Here is a 19,967-nt window from a genome sequence, read left to right on the forward strand (position 1 = left end):
AAATAATAACATATTTTATGTAATATTTATAATATAAATAATAACATATTTTATGTAATATTTAGTATATGTTGAATGAATAATATCCTTTGTACCCTAAATATATATATATATATATATATATATATATATTATTTATTTATTTATTTAATAATTCAATAGTTGATTAAAATTAAAAATAATAAAAAAAATAAAATGAAAAAAATTGGGCTCGTCCGGGATTTGAACCCGGGACCTCTCGCACCCTAAGCGAGAATCATACCCCTAGACCAACGAGCCACACTGGATATGTGATCATCCATACAAGGTATCGAATTTTGTTATAATAACATACATGTATACGCGTATTATAAGTGTTATCTATATTATTAACAGTGCGATAACACTCTCTCTATTTATGTGGGGCAACGTGCTCACATAACATGCAACATGGCGGGTTTCAGTCAGCAAGACTTCAACAGGAGCGCATTGACACTCGATAATGGACGGGTAATTATAAAAATCGATTCTAATTGCGTGCAATAACACTTGATTAGTGCGCACACATGATATGCGTCGATTGATATGAGTCTGCGCTTTTTGACTACACTCTCTTGCACTTTTTATTGTGTTGAGTATACTGATTGAACTTAAAAAAAAATTATGAAAAATGTGTAGAAAATATAAGAGTGATTCTTACTTTAATTTTTTCTTTTGTTGAATATGATTAATTTATTTCAATACATTTTTTCAATTTAAATTTAAAAAATATTAGCAATATCTTAATTCTTATCAAACATTAAAATTAATCAATAAAGTATGTATTTTTGTATTTTTTATTTCTTTGCAATATTATATTATATAAGGACTCGAACTTTTACTATATTAAAACTTTTAATAGATTTAAAAAATATTAATTAAGATTGTCAGAAGTTTAATTTTTGTTTACAATAATTTTTTTTATTTTTAAAATTCATTCTAAAGTTTGAAAGATTTTTCTACATTTGTTATTTTCTAAAAATATTTATATTTTTCCTTCTATATTTATATCTTTCCTTCTTTATATTTATTTTATTCTCATGCTTTCTCATGCTCTCGATAATTTAGGCTTGGTACACTGGACAAAGAACAGAAAAGATTCCCAGTGGATTGGTAGGAGTCGTCGGTCACAATTGTCTTGGACTGGATCTCTCCTACAACGAATTGACCACCGTTTCCGGCGTAAAGGATTTTGAGCAACTTCAAGAATTGATTCTGGACAATAATAAGCTCGATGATCTTAAAACGCTGCCGTGTATCCCGACTTTAACTACGTTGAGTATAAATAACAACAAGGTATACACTATTCGGAAAAGTAAATAAAAAAATAATAAAGTTCTTATATAAAAATACTGTGTTTGTAAGATCTAAAAAGTCTATTAAAATTATAATATTTGCTTATTCAAACTATATTCCTTTTCTTTAAAATTTTATTAATCATTTTTCATTATTAGAGACAATTTTGTTTTTATCTTTTTTCGTAAAACATTTCTAAGATTTCAAAAATATTTTAATATTTTCAGAAATATATTTTGAAGACTTCTAATATATGTGATATAAATTTTCAAAAAAATATTTTATTTCTGTAAGAAATGAAACAGAATTTAAGATATTACAGCAAAAAATAACAATAAAACCATAAATTTAAAAAATTTTTAAAGATATCAACCTTCTTTAATGTGCTTGTAAATTATCTATTTTATTTTTCTTCAAAATAAAACAGATATCTAAAAGATAAAGTAAAGGTTCCTAAAAGACATTTAATTTTTTCGTTTAAATGTCCTTTTAAATTTTTGAATCCTTTAAAACATTACACAGGATATATTTTCTTCTTAGATATCCAACATTGACAGAGCTCTCGAGCAAATACGAGAATGTTGTCCTAATATAGAGTACGTGAGCCTCCTGGGCAACCCTGGCTGTCCCGATCAGCTCACCAATCCGGTGTCCACCGACGAGGACGATTATGATCGTTACAGGCTTTATGCCATTCACATTTTACCTCCGAGTCTTCGTTTCCTGGACTCACGAAGAATCACTCAACAAGAGAGACTGAATGCTAAAGCTCGTGGCAAATACTCCAGGACAATCAAACTTGTTCCGGAATTAGTACGCAAGTTTGTACCTAGATCAACGTACGCTGGTAACGAGTTCGACGACATATATTTCAACATCCATTATACGCCCTTGCCGAACTCACAACGTACTCCTCAGGATCACAGAGGTACATACAGTCAAATCAAATCGTTCAATTGAAAACTGAATTGAAACTATAAACTCAAATATTATTTTGAAAAAACTATTTAAAAAGCATGTAAAATGCAACTCTAAGTTTTGATTTTTTAAAGATTGTTATTGAATTCTCTAAATTTATTACTTAAAATCTCTAAATTTTATTACTTAAATGAACTATATTAATAATAAATTTTACTTGGCAGGTGCGTACGGTAAGTGCAAGTATCGATACTCCGGCAAGAATTCAGAGGGCAATCGATTCATCTCGAATAACGATCTCTAATTGAAAAGAAATTGTCCAAATATATTTTTAAGCGTGGCCTTAAAATATCGAAGCGATGTTTCTAGTCAGATATGATTGATAACGAAATATTATCAATGTGAAATATCAATGTGAAATATCTCCCATAGATTTTGATGTTATTAAAGTTTATCATGCGATATATACGATTAGTATTACCGATTCTAATGATAAAAGTATATACAAGATTTATATCATGATAATAATTAAATTTCTATACAAATAACAATTTTAATATCAATTTGTGAAATTTACTTTAAGAAAATTATGATAATAATGTAAATAATAATATATATTTTATATCTTTTCACAAAAATAAAAGACTAAAAAATTTTCAATTAAAAACATAAAATATAAATAATATTAATTTTAAAAATGATTTGCTGAGAATAAAATTAAGACTATAAATAAAATTGCTTAAGTCATTGCACTATTTTTTATAAGTTCAAACGCAACATGAAAATCTATAATTTTTTATATTACAATAATTCATATATCTTCGCCCTTTTTTAATTAAATTTCATGATTATTTACTCGCACTTTTTTCTCGAATAATAGTATACCTAACTTATGCTTACTCGCAATTAATAAATCACGCGAAGCATACGAGTAAACGTATAAAATTTTTATTATCATATACACACCGACGAACGACATATAAATAAATGTGTGATTCTCTAAGTTTTAACATTACATTTTGTAATATTAAGTACTTTAACATATCGTAGAGTAACATGAGGATTTTATCGAGATAGAAAACGTAACGGGTTATCATAATAAATTCTTCGAGTTTCTATTGCTATTGGTCCGTAAACATGCTCGACATACAATTATCACGACAATACTAAATTCAGTATTTCGAGAATATCGAAATCTTATATGTACGTATATATACCTATATATTATCCTATATTATTATTTACCTATATAGAATTTATGTTAGTTTTAAATCTGCCACGCAAATATTGATCCTGCAAAAAATAGCTAAATTAAAAATTTAATTTACTTACATTATAAGTTCCTTATATTTCCTCTATCGGAGTATTCGTTTTTTATAATTCCTCAAATCCTATCTTTGTCACATTTTTTTCAATTATTTTAATTAACTTCACAAGAGATAAGTTAAATAAATCGTTTTCTCCTCTTTATCAAAAAAGTCATATTTTTAAATTAAATTCCTTACTTTAAATATATCTTATTTAACAATATAATTTGCCAAAAATTGACAGATATAATTAATATATCCAAAAATTAAATTCTTTTTATTCATCTATTTTTTTGCAGGAAGCTTACACACATCACTTGAATCCTTATGTAATGTTAAAGGCAGTTATAATTTCCTTTTGTTAAAACCCTGTATTTAGGAAGAGAGAGTCTTATATAGCTAACTATACGCAACAACTTACATTCACAAATATAATCGAAGGTATAATAAATCAATTAAGTACGAATATGTATCAGTTCGATCCTTCGATTTATGCTGGAACACTCGAGAGTCGTCGACCCGTATCTATAGCATGATCTAACAACGCACTTAACGCTAAATGTGAGCGAAATTACCGAATGTTGTTTGTTCGAATCACAGAACATTTAACGCTAAATACATGCAAAATGATGCGAAGAAAAAAACGGATCGTTGAACGCATTTAACGTAATCGTACATCACGAATACGAGCTTACGATCATTATTGAAATTACCGGAAGAAAACTTCATTTTTAATGTACATATACATATATGAATGGCGAGTTTTCGGTGTATACGTATATAAATATATATCTATACGAAAATGTGTTCGCATTCAAATTGTGAAAAGGGGGAAGCGGTCATATTTAAATCTCTTAAATACACCGTTCCTTTGCTTGCTCGCTTCAGAGACTCGCTCACTTCTATTGTACATATTGCTGGAAGCATCTTTCTTTTTAAGAAAGGAAAGTGTCCACAAAATTCAAACGTTCTAAGCGCCGAACTCTTTACTCGTAAGTTTCGAGTATAATTTACTCGACAAGATCAGAAACAAATGGACGAAGGAAATATATCTTACAAAGTACTTCAATTCTCTATTACATATATGAATTATCGTCTCTTTGTCGCACAAATAATTATCTTTCAGTGAAAGACGAATATTTTTTATAAGAATCCACCATTTGTCTAAATTCTTATTTAATGATAAATACTAGTTTCGATGATAAAATTATCGTTCCGATTGCAATCGAGTTTTTCTAAGAGATTTAGAAAATAGTTTTTTAATATTCGCATGCATGGAAATTAACAAATTAATAATTATCAATGATAGATTATTGATAAATTATCAATATCTACGTGTGTCGTATTATTATATATTCTCAATGCGACAAGATTAAAAGGATTCAAAATATGCCTCAAGGTTGATCTGTGACCTGCGTGGAATGTCCTTTCAGAAAATCTAAATTTTAACGATAATCACGAACTACTCAAGTTTCGATTATACATTATTAATTATTTTTTACGAATCTAGAAAAAAATGATTTTTCTTATTAGACTGTGCGCATCAAGAATCCTTCATACAATATTTCAATCAAATTCTAAAATTGATGATCTTAAAATAGAACGGTTCCTTCGTTCATTTGCTTTTTGCAATTTTTCATATAAATTTACATAACATAATATATTACAATTTTTTTTTATTTTCGTAGACTAATAATGTGCATCTGTAAGAACTAAAAATTTTATTGAATTATTTTTGTGCATCAGATTATTTTTCAAATATCTCTTTTTTATAACATAGAATTTCGCTAAACTTGAAAATACTTCGTGATTCAACACGGTTTGGAACTCAGTTTGGAAGTTTTCGGCGAGATTTTATTCGCCATTTTTAATTTGTTTATTCGCAAATAGAGAAGAAGTTATATGTCCGTAGATGCTGATAATTATTCTGATTGTTTATACGGACTCATTCTTGCTCTTAATTCCCATTTCAGGTTTTATAAGAACCTAAGAATATTTTTTCAAGAATATCATCAAGAATGTCGATGATTGTATTGCACAAAATTTTATTACTTGGATATTTTTATCTAAGATCCTTTGTAATAATTGCAATCGAAAATAATAAAGAAAAATATATAACGTGAAGCAACTTCATAATAGAAAAGTAAAAGTAAAGTAAAATACAACAAAGTAAAGTAAAATATATCTCGCTATAATTTTTATAATAACTTTAAAGGAAACTGAAAATGTTATGAATATAAAATAAACGTATTTTTTTAAAGACTCAATAAGAAGCCAAGTATATAAGTTGTACTCAATAATACATAACTTCAATTTGAAAAATATATAAATATTAAAGAAATTAATCGCAGCATGAATTCGCCACAACTTTTCATGTTTGGCACGTCAATTAATGTTAATGTAGTTGTTACGAATTCCGGCTTTGTAAAAGAATATATAGTGAAAGATACACAAGCAAGAATAACAGAAAAGTTTAATGTATAGCCAATTCTTTTATCATTTTTATCGTTAAATAAATCAAGAGGAAAAATGATTAATAAAATTAATTGAATTCTCCCATTTTTTCATCAAGAAATAATATTTTTTTAGAATAGTCAAAGTGTGGCAATAAAATAAAAACAAAAGAGATATCAATGAAAAGAAGCAATTATCTTGTGTGATCTCATTAGGAATTATATGTATATAAGAGACATTTTATGAAATGAAACTCCTATATAGAAAATTCGAAAATATGATTCATATAGAAATTAATAGTAAAGCATAACGATAAGAAAAAACAGAAAAGCCAAAAAAATTCACACGATTATTCCACTAATATAAAAGCCCTCAATGCATTGAATTGATGATCCTCGCAGCGGATCGGAAGTTCGCAGGAAATTTTCGTCTATAGGTTCATTCATAGAAATCAGACGAGTTTACGTTGCTTCCGAAGGCACTGATTTTTCATTATTATTCACGATTATTTATTTAGATTATTACGCTCGTAAGTGTGATGCCTTTAGAGCTATATACATATAATCAACTTGGACTAAAATAGCATTTCCGGACCTCGGTTTCTCTCTCGGAAATGACAATCGAAGAGCGAATCTTTATTGCGATGTTGCTTTTAAGAGCCACTACTCTTCCCGTGATTGTGCAAATTTGGCCTCAACGTCACTGCACCCTCGACCCAGAAATTCGGCCTCTCGAGCATGTTCTGCCATAGGGATAATTCGCGACCGGTCGCATCCATCCAATCCACCAGTTTCCCATAATGCTTTCCTGAAACGAAACTCCGTGTTTGTATTATCGTCAAAAAAACGCGAAAAGAGATTTTATAATTAAATTAATTAATATATTATTTTGTTAATTAATACATTAATTTGTTTATAATCAAACCATATGATTGAGATTTTTGGGGGGAAATCTATTATTTACTATATCTGTCGAGATAAATTTAATTTAATTGAAAAGAAGAATCTAATTATGACATCTACATATTTGTATGTAATTTCTTTATATTATTTGTATGTGCTTGGCTTTTTTTATTAATCATACCGGTGCCGAGATTAAATCGAACTCCTCCGAGGAATTCGTTGCTGGCGATTCGATCGTGGTCCCAGACTGTCAGTTCTAATCCGCGTTCTGCCAATTCTTGCAAACTGACATCCTTGTAGATAAATGTATGTCCCCAAACCGGTGAACCAACAGATCTACGAACGACACCGGTCTTCTGCTTACCGGATCGGCCTTTGTCGGGAAGCAAATAGCTGAAAAAAAATATTTATAGAGACTGCAAGAGATTTTTCTAAAAGAATTAAAAACGAATTATTAAAAATATTGTTTTTGTGATATCCAGATAAAAAAGAGTAAAAGACGAAAAATTATTACAAGTTACTGTCTATAAATAGTTATATTTAAAAATTTGACTAAATTTTACACATTGTACTTGTCATAGAGAATAACTTACAACAGTTATTTTTTGCTTATCATTCTTTCATGCTATAAATACTATAAATTCGCAATATTATATTTATTATATTAATAATATAATATAACATATAATATAATGTAATATAACATAATATAATATGATATAATATAACATAATGTAATATGTTGATAATATTCAAAGTATAATATTCAAAATAAGGAGAAGCAAGAGGGAAAAGTACCTTTTGCAAAAGGGATCGCAGGTGCCCGAGTTCTTGCCACGTGTTTGCAGATTTCTGGCTTCCTTGACAAGCACGTGGAGGGCGCCGCGGCTCCAATTTTTTTTCGTCTTGGAACTTCCGCCACGTTCTGTCCCGCTTTCCCGATCGCGTTCCTGCTGCGTCGGATCCGGGGGGACGAATTTCAGCCCAACGATTACCTCGCCCTTATATGCAACAGGATCGTCGAACGGCTCCGTCTGCGAGCCAATAATTATTTGCAATCATTAATTCTTTAGCCCTCAAAAATTTTAGAATTTCAGTTTTTTACGTTAAGATTTTTCTTAAATAAATATTGAAAAATACAGAATATATGAAAAATTTTTATAAATTATGTGTATATTTTCTTTCCTTATATATATTTTTTTATATTTTATATTATATATATTTTTTTCTTATATTATATATTCATTAATAATTTGTATTATTATCTTCTAATTCTTATATTTACATATTATCAAAATTATTATCAAAATTATGAATTCCGCGATATTTTGTAAAACTCTTTAATTTTTTAAAGGGAAGGAAGAATATCAGAATTAATTATATTTAATCCTGATTTAGAAAAATAATAATTTGATTCGATATTATACTTAAAATATTAAAAAATATAAATACATATTAAAACATATACTTATATCTAGTCATGTATTCGAATATATTTTGCATTCTCATGCGCGTGTAAGAACATAACATAAGAAAGCATTGTAATAAAAAGCTCCGAAGCAGCTTCGACGGAAAGAAAGAAAAGACTAACGATCTCTTAAACGATTTGCTAAATGCACAATGATGCAATCTATTGAATGCACACTGACGTCCAAGAGACTTACTTCATTCGGAGGCGATCGACGACTCTAACTTTCGAAATTTCAAGAAGAATGATTCTTTCGTCGATGAAAAATTGACTATATGTATATCACGCGATTAAATAATCAGCAGACAAACTCACCCTTTCTTGAAGGGATACCAATGCGGCGCCGGATCGTCGAATATCTTGTTCTCCAGGGGCATTCGCACTTCGCCGAGGAAATCGTTGCGACCGAACATATCCGAGTGCCAGACCGTCAGCCATAGCGTTCTCGTCTCCAGGCCGCTCAGGCTCATATGGAACTAAAATCGCGCGATGACGAACCCACCGAAATTGTCATGCAAACAATACAATCAACATCAAAAGGATCAACTTACCTTTAACGTCTCGTTGAATTCCGGATTCAACGTATGCTTCTTCACCTTTGTCTTTCTCTTGCCACTCTTCGATTTGTCTGGTAAAAGATATACCTTAACGTATCTAGAAGAAAGATTGTAAAAAGTTAAATACTGTATTTTCCGTCATATTTATTTTACAAAAAAAAAAGAGCATTTCCCGAAGAAGAATAAAGAGGATTATAACTAATTTGTATGGTAAATATACACACAAGATTATAAATTTTTATTTTTTAGTTTTATAAGAAAGCATTTAATTCAATAATATTTAAATTAAATTAAATAAAATTGAAATAGAAAAATAGAATTAAAATAGAAAAATCGACAAATTAAATAAAATCACTTACGGATCCGATCGTTTGCGTTTCACATCGACAGGCGCGAGGTTCTTGCACTTGGTCACGTGTACTTCGAACGTCAGATTCTTATAATCGTATTGCAAGGCGAACTCCACTTCGCCGGTGACGACCACGGATCGGCAGCAACGTCCCTCCCCCGCACCACTGTATACCGACGCCATCGAGTCCGAGCGTGCCTGGAATTGTCAAAAGTTAAAATTGCGAAAATTTGAAAACGATCAACTCTCCGAGCGCAAGACGAGAACCGTTCATTTTTCATTCTGAACGAGATTCAACACCGCAATTTGTTCCGCCTTAAATTGCCGTAATAGACGCAATTTCTCTCGGAAAGTTGGGAATGGCAAGTGCAATGTATTTATTTCAACGTTGCACAACACTCAAGACAAGACAATATTTGTAAAAATTATATTATATTGATATTATATTGATATTAAAAATTTTCAAACTTAATAATCAAAAATAATGTATTTAACATAATATTTATAGTATAATTTAAAATTTATAGTATAATTTAAATAATTATTACTATTTATGTGCAGATGTAGAGAAATGCGATTTGTACTATACTATACCTGTACTATAAGCTTTGTGTAACTAAATGATTATGTTAAATTTTATATTGTTTATTTTATTTATTCTATTAATTTTCTAAATTTGTTAATATAAATATTTTTATTTATTAAATAAATATTTTTAAGTACATAATATAATGATTTTTTTCTTATCTAGTTTACATATTTTAGCTTCTTTTAAAAATCAATAATCTTGATAAAATATTAATCTTGATAAATCTTGATCTTGTCTCGATAATTAATTAAAAATCTTGTCTTGCTCTTGTCTCGAATTTCGACAAGACAAGACAGTATTAAGACTAGTCTTGATAACTCATGCAATTGTAAGTATATTTTAGCAAGATGTAACTGTAACTATCTCCAACATCTCTTAAATAAATTTTACACTTACTCCAAGACTCGACAGAGACGAGCGAGTAGCGAGATGGCCCGGATCCATGTCGTCCATATCCATTACTGTATGACTAGAGCCTGCTCGTGATCCTGCTCCAATAATCGGCGTGCTGCATGCCTCTGACAAACTGCTGCCATCGTCTGTGACATGACGAGGTAAAAGACTCGATTATTCAAATTGATTCAGAGTTCAATGTTCAATATTAAGAGACATTAAAAACAAAAATGACGAATTTTCAAGAGACAGAATTTCCATGAAAACTTGCAAGAAAATTGATTGTTTAAATAAACCCAAGTTTATGAAGATCTTGCAAAATTCCTAAATATTAAAAAATATTTTGGAATTCTCTCAATTATTATTTAATAAATGTATGAGTCATGTTTGTAAAATTTCTCCCTAACTGAATATCTTTATGCAATATAATTATACACATTTTCATTTTACAATATATAATAAGAATAATAATCGCGATTAATGATTTCATTTCTGGTTCACAATTTTAATTTTTACGATTATTTTGGAGTAATAATTTTTAATGGTGAATTTTAATTTGAAAGATTAACATTTTAATGTCTTAAGTTTTTAATTCTTTTTTTAATGATTCATGATTAACCTTCTTTTTACAAACTTTTTACAAACTTTTTAATTATTACTTAAATTGTCTATCGACTAACTTATTATTAATTGTGGAATATTTATCGCTCTTTGCTGCTTGTATCGTTTCGAACACTTGGTGAAGAGGCTCGCAGGATGTCCTATTTCCGAATCGCTTTCCGATACATTCTTGTCGTCGTTAAATGATGATGATTTCTTCTCCTTCCTCGGAAGCATCGGCAAACTGTCGATCATGCGTCTCATTCCACTGCTCTTGGAATCCGAGATATCAGCCGAGGAGTCGTTCTTGTCGTTCATCAAAAAAGCATCATCCTCGGTGACATCCCGTGTCTCATTTTTTGATTCTTCATGATCCTCATCCGCCAAAAGAATTTCCTCCATCACGAATTCAACACCGTTTCCTGATTTCGCGGAATTGTTCGACGGAATCTGCGATTCGACCGTGGACTTCGAGATCTTTTCTTCGTTCGATCCTGAGGTTGAAGCTGTCTTTTGTCCCATGTAGCAGCAACCGCAACAGCATGTCAGCCAATTCGAAACGAAACGTTGTGCGATATTTCCGGTGGTCCAAGAGCCTGGGATAGGAGACTCCTTGAAAGTCGAATAACGACCATTCTTCGTCATTTTATTAAAATTAATTCTTGATTTTTCGGATTTTTTTAGCTAATTAATTAGTCGTTTTTCGCTAATTTCGAAGAGAATTTATACACTTTAGTGATGTACCTTTTTAGTCATATCTCACTTTAATATATTTAATACTTTCTTTTTACTCTGGGTTAAGGAAATATTATCTTCGAAGCTTCAAATCTTCGAAAATAATAATTCTTAATAATTTGATATTTTATAATGATTAACGAGAGACACAATTCGAGAAAGACACACCACGAAACAAAGTACTCGCTACACTGACTCTGAATTCTTTCATTTGACTATTCTTGGGCTGAACGGAACAGGGTAACGATAATACTGATTTTTGCTTCCTGCCTTCTGGGGACAAATAATGCATTAACAGCCTCTATGCTCAAGGTCCAGATCTGGCGAGTTTTGATAACGGGTGATACGATAATTCTTTTATATACATGTGCGAAAAGGTTTTATTTCAATGACGATACATTTTTCCAATTCTTTTCGAGCATGCAAAATATGAGTTCAAAATGTTTAAATGAAGTTGAATCACAAATTTTCCTTTTTTTATACATATTTTTTTTAACATTCTATCGTTATTATTCAATAGCAATTTCGCAATATTTATATGTTTATCTTAATTTATCTTGCGTTTATACAAGACGATGTGCGTATATTTCAATTCACACAAATTTGCGAGAAAAAAAAATGTAAAAGTATAAACATATCTAAATATTGATACCGTCCAAACACACGAATGCGTTACGAAAACAATGACGTATACATATGTAGATATCACTCGAGACAATCATCATTGTACATCGCGCTGAATAACGTTCAAGTAATGAGTAATTAAACGTTAGATAACGCCATTCAGTGATAACCATTGTCTTCGTGATTGCACCCCAATCGCGATAACATTTTCGCCACAATAGAGTCGGATACGCGAATCGCTTCGCAACTTTTTAAAATGAGTTTAGATGAATATGTGTCAAGGTGAATGTATCGACGTATCTCCGTGCATCGCATGAGAAAAATAACTTTCATGAGCAGCTGATGCGCTGTCTATCAACTGCAATGCATTCGTCAAAAATCAGACAAAAAGTTTATTGCAATATGACTAGATCGTACAAAACAACATTCGTAAAAATATTGTATTGAGATATTGAACAATTTTTAAATCTTGTCTTGGTCTTCAGTGAATTTTTGTAGCAAAAATTTTGTCTTAAATTGTCTTATCTCAATTTTATTGACAATTTTTATTTAATACTGAACAACTATTTAAAATAACATTTCGCATATATGTTACTCCAATTAAACCATATGCGTGTTTGCACGTGATCATGCTGTATCCGGGACATAGTACTACGCTCCGAGAGTGTAGGCGAAAGTTGTGCCATGTCTCGGCTGACACGATAACTTTGTTCGACTGACTAGACGAACAAATTATCCATTGGTCAATAAATATAATTACACAGGAGATCTCAGAAAGGATTAGGCATTTATAATTAATATAGTGATTAAATTTCCATCTTTCGCTTTCTTTTCTATTTTTTTTACTCTAATCGATAAGACACTAATCATAACAAACGCTTTTACGTAAATCTCTCTCTTGGAAAAAAAATATTGCACCTTTATATATTATTTATATATTCGGTATACAACAGTCACTTCCGTTTTACTTGCGTTACCCTTACTTGCGTTTTACCCTTTTACACGACGAGTCTCACGCCCGTGTACCTTTCCTTTAGAAAACGCTATTGCGTATCTGTGAGTAATTAAAATACTCACTACCGGAATTATTCTCTAGAACCTCGTGCAAGGGAATGTACGCAGAACGGTATATTTCACCGCATACCTAATAGATCTCGCATATTCTCAATTATCGAATTACTCTATCGAAGCGTGGATATGTAGCATGAAAAGAACCGTGTAATTTTCAACATGTTTCTACATAACATAGTATCATGTCTCGCGCAAATTTTATTGTCTAAAACAACATATTCCTAATAAAAATGCTTAGGTTTTTTAGAGAGTAATTATTTTTTCAAATATTTTCTCTTTTTTATTTTCTTAATTTTTTAAATAAAAATAAATATTAAATAAAAATTAAATAAATGTAAAAATCCTTTTATTTAAAATCGTGTAGAAGAAAATTGTTAGTAAACTTTTATGGAGAAACTATTATTTCTCAAAATTTATTTTATTATTTCTCAAAAATTAATCGCATATTACATTTTTATCCAATATCATTTTTTTATGTACGATGTTTCATTAATCGCTCAATCCTAACTGTAGCAATCGGAAAGATGTGTAACGAGTAGGAGCGTAACATCGTGTTTCATGGTTGTCAGCAAAGAACCGTTTCAGCAATTGTGCAAAAAGCTTGACACGCATTCCAAAACTCGCGACATCGGTTCAACGACATTCTTACATTCTTAATGCCAACGTCCTTTTCATAATTCGTTCATTTTCTAAAAGAAAGAGATAATGTCTCTTGATTTTTTCAAGAATTTCTTTCATGCTTTTCAATAGCGCAGAAATAAAACTCTCCAAAAACATGAAAGGACAGAAAACTTTCGAAAGGCTTGTTATTTTTTCTTTTATTAAAATATGTATTTAAAAAACTATTTCTTCTTATTGTTAAAATATATATATATATATCGATTCTCTCTCAGACATTATCTTTCTTTCCTTCTTTCTTTCTCTTCATATGATGTTTCGAGTAAGTACAATAAATTCGTAAATTTTTTTCTAGAATGCATCTTTTATCATCGTCATTTACTTCATATTGATCAGATTTACTTTAAAACATTAATTTTAACAAAATGAAACAAGAGTACTTTTTTGAAGAAAGATGTGAAGAAAACATGCGTATTTAAAAATAAAAGAAATCTTCTAATTTTAAAATTTTGTAAATTGAAAGGTGATTGGGTTCTCTGATGTAATATCAAGAAATTTATCACGTATTTTAAAAACCCTTACTTAAAATAATTATTACAAATTATTAAAATCTACGGAGTGGTATAAAAGTTATTTAAAAAAATGCTTCTCAAATGTTATCTTTAAAAACAAATATCTCGGTAAAGATGCGTTGTACAAAAAATTTTATAGGAACTTATAGGGTTATTTTTACTTGTTTGATACATGCCTACGATAGAGTGCCTATCTTTACTGAAACATCCTGTATAGTTGTTGGTTATAAAGAATTTTCAAAGAAAACAATATAACTGGCATTGCTGACGGCGCAAAGCGATGATTGAGAAATGCATTAGTCTTTATCCGCCAGAAAAATCGATGTAAAAGCAATAACGTAACGATGTTCGCCGGTGAACATAAACTCGTATAGAGGCTATGAACGTAAACCTGTCGCCGGCCGATCTCTAACGAGCAAAAAAGGATGAGTGAATGCGTGGCGAACGAATATGGAGTTTTTCGCGACTCGGAAGTTGCAAACGTGCAGTGCGTGTAATGCAACCAATGTACTGTAAAACGCATACGGTATTATTGCGATACCGTATCGACGTAAATACAAAAATGTCTCATAAATTTCAAGAATTTTCCTTTGGAAAGTTATAATAAAAGATATCTTAATATCAAGTTATTTTAGATATTAGATATCGAATTTCAAATAATGGAATTTTCAAATAATCTTCATGAATTTAAAAAAATTAAAATATATGTTTAATACAAAATAAATCTTATATTTATATTTTAAATTTGCGTATCATTTATAAAAAGATTTAAAATAATGCTCTGATATTCCTGATTTAATTGGAGTGCATTTTTACCGTGAATTTAGATTCACGAAGACTTTACGCGAATAAGTATTGAATTATTCAAAGAAGAGATTAGAAGACATAATAAAAGAAGTAATAAAAAATGAAAAGAAAGAATCCTTCATTTATGTAAATTCCATTTTGTATAGAGATATTAAATATTTGCATATAAAGAGAATAATCATTCTATAATTGGTACAACTCGGAGAATTTATCCCTCGAACCATAAATTAGAGAATGCTTCGTCTCATTATCGATCTGCGTCAGCACAACTGAAAATGGGAGTGGCAAGGACCTTAATTTCATTAGGTGTTACCCGTAAAAGTTGAATTTCATCGGCAAATGAAGATTAATCTAATGCTATTAAAATAAATAAATAATCGACGCTAAGTTTGGCGATTACTATCATAGAGGAAAAATATTTTGTCGTATAATATTAATTATTCTACTTTCAAATTGAATTATATAATATTTTAAATAAAATGTTGATATATAATAATATTATATATATTAACATAATATTATTATATATTAACATTCTATTTAAAATATTATATATATTACACATATATATATATATATATATAAAATACAAAAATAATTAATATTTTAATAAAATAATTAATATAAAAATACTCTTCCTTTTCATATTTTCAAATCTCTCTCTTTTACTTCTTTCTCATGTTACGTCTCTAATACCGTAACTGTGAGAAAAGTTCGTAACGCTATACATATATACATTATAATTATATTAAAAAAAACATAAATATTAATACATAAAGTATAAATTATGTAAAAGTTAAACATAAAAGTTATTTCAATTAACGTAAGTAATTTTAGCTTTAAATATGCAAATTGATAGAACACAAATGTTAAGAATAGATTCTGTTATAAGCACGTACTTACTTTTATTTGCAAGAAATATTAAAAGCAAATAACGTTTGTCTTTCGAGTTTTCTAAATTTGTAAATTCTCTCTTTAACCGCTGTCTTTTAACTGTCTTTTTAACAACTTGTTATCGCGAGAAAAGAAAAGAAACACAAGTTAAATTATTATCAATATTTATTCTCCCAAGTGGATTAGGTCAATGCTCGCAAACGTTGTGATGTATTCCATCGATCGATAAACCGATAAAATATAGTGGAAAAGTATACATGAAAACATAAGAACAATGTTGTCCCAATTGATATTCAATTGATAGATATAATTGATGCATGCAAATCTTTTAAAAATAAAAAATGCGTTGTTTTATTGGTGTTATTAAATAATATAACAATATACTTCTGTGTATATAATATATTAACATAAATACTTTAAATTTTTATTTGTAATTGATTTGTTATTAAGATCTTTTAGAAATAGTACGATTAAGTAATACAATTTTCTTATTTAAATTAATTTTTAATTCAATCTACATGATTGAAGATAAACAATCTCATTTATTTTATTTATTTTTATTTATTTTAATCATATCACGGATAATTTAAACATTTTTCAAATAATTTTAAATGACTTTTTTATATTTTAAATAAGAGAATTTGTATTTAGAAGAAAAATATATATTTATAAAAAAAACAAATATTAAGTTTTTTAAAATTGTAATATTAGAATATTAAAACGTTATAAAATTATAAAAGATGTATAATATTATATTAATCCATTATTATCATATTAAAATTATACAATCATTAATTATTAAATAAATTATATTATTATTAATTGTCGTTAAAATTAGTTATCATTTATTACTATTATTATTATCATTAAAAATAATTATTATTAATATGTATCATTAAGAAAAAAATAAAAAAAACAAAATATATACATATATTTATTATCTTATATTAAAATTTAATATAAAATAAGCAATTTCCTATACGGCTATATGCATATTCAAAGACATCCATAATACATCCTGGAAACATTTTTGAGACGATAGAACGTCTTCGAGATGTCCTCTGAATATTTTTTGGATACACATACTATCTGAATTATTTTATAAAAAGTTATTTTATAAAATTATTATCGTTATATTCATATATTTTTATATAATTTATAAAATAATTAAAATTAATTACATGTACATAATAAATGGCACGCGCGTTTTGTAGCGTTCTAGCAAAAATGAAAAAAGAAAGCTGAAGAAAAAAGTGGAATGCAAGGGAACGCATCAATTTACAATGCTGTTGCGTGCAACGCGAATGTTGCACTTACGACGTTGTGACGCGAGAACGGTTCGACATTACGCGCACGTGGAGTGCGTACGGAGGAGCGGTCGGCGGTGCGTGACATTTATCGATTGTACGTACATATGTACACCGAAGCGACGGCGAGTTCGCCAAGGGATGCCGGAGAAAAGAAGGGAAACCTCGTAATAAAGCAGTTGCACTTGTCACACCCGAGCGAGCATGTGGTATTATCAATGCGCGCGTTCTACTTGTCACGCATAAAAAAAATGTGCACATTGCAGAAACGTGCGGCGCGCGAATTTTCTTTTTTTTCCTTTGGTCGCTTCTTACGAGAAAGGAAGTCGGGGAGGATGTTTCTGTAGTTGAAAGAAGCGGAAAAACATTAATCTAAGAAATTTGTCCATTGATTTTTTCTCCCCTTTGTTTTCCCTTTTAATCTCGATAATTATAGATGCGCATTTTATGAAAACAAATTTAATAAATTATGGATAAAGTAGAGAGATAAATTCAATCAAGTTCAAATTTGCACGAGAAGTAATATTGATCTTAATTATTATTAGTTTATTATTATCATATTAACGTAATTTATATTTAATAAAATTTTATTGAATAAAATTTTATATTTATATTTATGTGTGTATGCATAAAATTTAAAAGCTATTTTTTTATTAGAATATAAATTTATTAGATTATATTATTTTCGAATAAATTTTTCGAAATATTCCTGTTTTTAAAAGTGTTGTTTCAGCTTACAATTTGTAGAATTTCAAAAGAGAGAGAGAGAGAGAGAGAGAGAGAGAGAGAGAGAGAGAGAGAGAGAGAGAGAAAGAGACAGATAAAAATTGACATAGATATTTTAAAATACTTTAGAATTTATTCTATATTTTCATTTTTATCTGTTTTTAAAGTTAAAATTCTCCTTTGTAAAAATTTTTCCACAAGTCATATATCGATCCTGTAATTCATATTTCCAATACAACTTTTTTTCCAACATATAAAAATTGCTTCCTATGTATTCTTATATATTTTTTTATATATATATTTAGATCCATTATTGACGGAAGGGTAAAAAGCATTCTCTTGGAAAGGTTGCATGTCACGACCGTGTTTTATAATCATTAGCTAGAAGAATAGATATTAACTAGGAAAATACTCCTCGATAAATTCGTAAAATGAAACCTTACAGCGCGAGATAATACAATGAATATAATTTTGATGTAACCGTAATTGAATTTTAATTCGTCTTAAAAGAAAGGAGAAAAGGCAAATGTAACGAAAACATTAAAGTTAACTCAGACATATTATTACACCAAATTTCACGCGATGAGTAGCACGTTTTCGTAACAACTGTCCTGCTTTTCGCAATGTTTTACGATCTTCAGAGAAGACAAAGGAATTTCCTACTATTTGCGTTGCTTTTTTTGCAGGAAAAAAAATTACGCCTCGCACACATACACTGTGTATACAATGCATACAGGGTGTCTCACAATCGAATCAGTCAGATTCTTCAAATGATAGGCAATTCCTTCTAAGCCATAATCGGAAAGACTTAATTGGACATGATGCGGCAATTACAGATACATAATTAATGGGGAATACTTAAAGCACATTACAGAGAACATTAGTTTACTAAATTACTTATCAAATCTTAATCAAAGTTATCTTCTACGATAAACATCGGATATCTAACTTACAATTAAAGGTGAGTTTAAGGGGAAAAAACATGATTTAAGTGATGAAGAGATAAAGAATGACTAAAATAATGACTAAAATCATAGAAGCAGTTAGCGTTTTGAGTTTCGCCGCAAACTTTCCTCGCCGTCACTTACGAAGACTACTAAAAAATGGTTTCTCCCGCCTTCATTACGACGATGCACAGCATAATTTCATATTTATACTTAATCATTTGCATGGTGTGCGTGACGATGCCTACCTGCCTAATTTATCATACGGGAATCACATATACCACCGACCGAATTACCTTTCATTCATGCGCTTTCTCCCGTCACTCAAGATTTCCTCTCAGATTTAAGATATAGTCAAATTTAAGATATTCCTTTTTTCTCGCTGCTCCCATATTTATGTTATATAGAAAAAAATAACACGAAAAATATAAATGCTAAAGTAATAATTAGCTCCAATTTGTTATCGGTAATTAACTTGACAGTTTATCTGATTATTAGATTGATTTATAAATTAATTTAGATTTTTTTTGCACATTATATATAATTATATATAATTAAAAATACTCAATTAATTTTTAAATATAGATAAAAATTTTTTTAAATGACAATAAATTAGAAATATATTTATAATAAAATAAAGAATAATAATAAAAATATATATTTATGCATATATATTGTGTGATGAAGAAAATAAATATAAAACATGTTATCTAATCGTGTTTAATTTGTTTCGCAAAATTCCTCAAGAATAAACATATTTCTGAATTGATTTTGATTTTATCAGACCAAATTAAATGTCAATTATATTCACTCGTATC

The 19,967-nt window shown here is 29.1% G+C and overlaps 2 protein-coding genes and 1 non-coding gene across 3 annotated transcripts in view; 1 reads left to right on the plus strand and 2 right to left on the minus strand.

Annotated features, from left to right (window-relative positions):
• Positions 1-207: 207 nt before the first annotated feature.
• Trnap-agg lies at positions 208-279 on the minus strand. Its single transcript has one exon. It is a non-coding gene; the product is annotated as a tRNA-Pro (tRNA).
• Positions 280-389: 110 nt separating this feature from the next.
• LOC105254931 (leucine-rich melanocyte differentiation-associated protein-like) lies at positions 390-2,735 on the plus strand. Its single transcript, XM_011263906.3, has 4 exons — positions 390-489; positions 1,087-1,314; positions 1,855-2,242; positions 2,457-2,735. Exons 1-4 carry the CDS (start codon positions 430-432, stop codon positions 2,534-2,536), a joined length of 756 nt encoding a protein of 251 aa, XP_011262208.1. The 5' UTR covers positions 390-429; the 3' UTR covers positions 2,537-2,735.
• A 3,896-nt stretch (positions 2,736-6,631) lies between these two features.
• Positions 6,632-19,967, minus strand: part of LOC105254930 — a 53,919-nt gene continuing 40,583 nt past the window's right edge. Inside the window, 8 exon segments of the mRNA XM_011263904.2 lie at positions 6,632-6,800; positions 7,077-7,288; positions 7,694-7,929; positions 8,679-8,692; positions 8,695-8,839; positions 8,915-9,017; positions 9,280-9,467; positions 10,255-10,397. Of these exon segments, the coding sequence (XP_011262206.2) occupies positions 6,646-6,800; positions 7,077-7,288; positions 7,694-7,929; positions 8,679-8,692; positions 8,695-8,839; positions 8,915-9,017; positions 9,280-9,467; positions 10,255-10,397 (1,196 nt within the window). The 3' untranslated portion in view covers positions 6,632-6,645.

The sequence above is a fragment of the Camponotus floridanus genome, unplaced genomic scaffold (assembly GCF_003227725.1).
Source record: "Camponotus floridanus strain SB8 unplaced genomic scaffold, Cflo_v7.5 scaffold8, whole genome shotgun sequence".
Taxonomy (NCBI): domain Eukaryota; kingdom Metazoa; phylum Arthropoda; class Insecta; order Hymenoptera; family Formicidae; genus Camponotus; species Camponotus floridanus.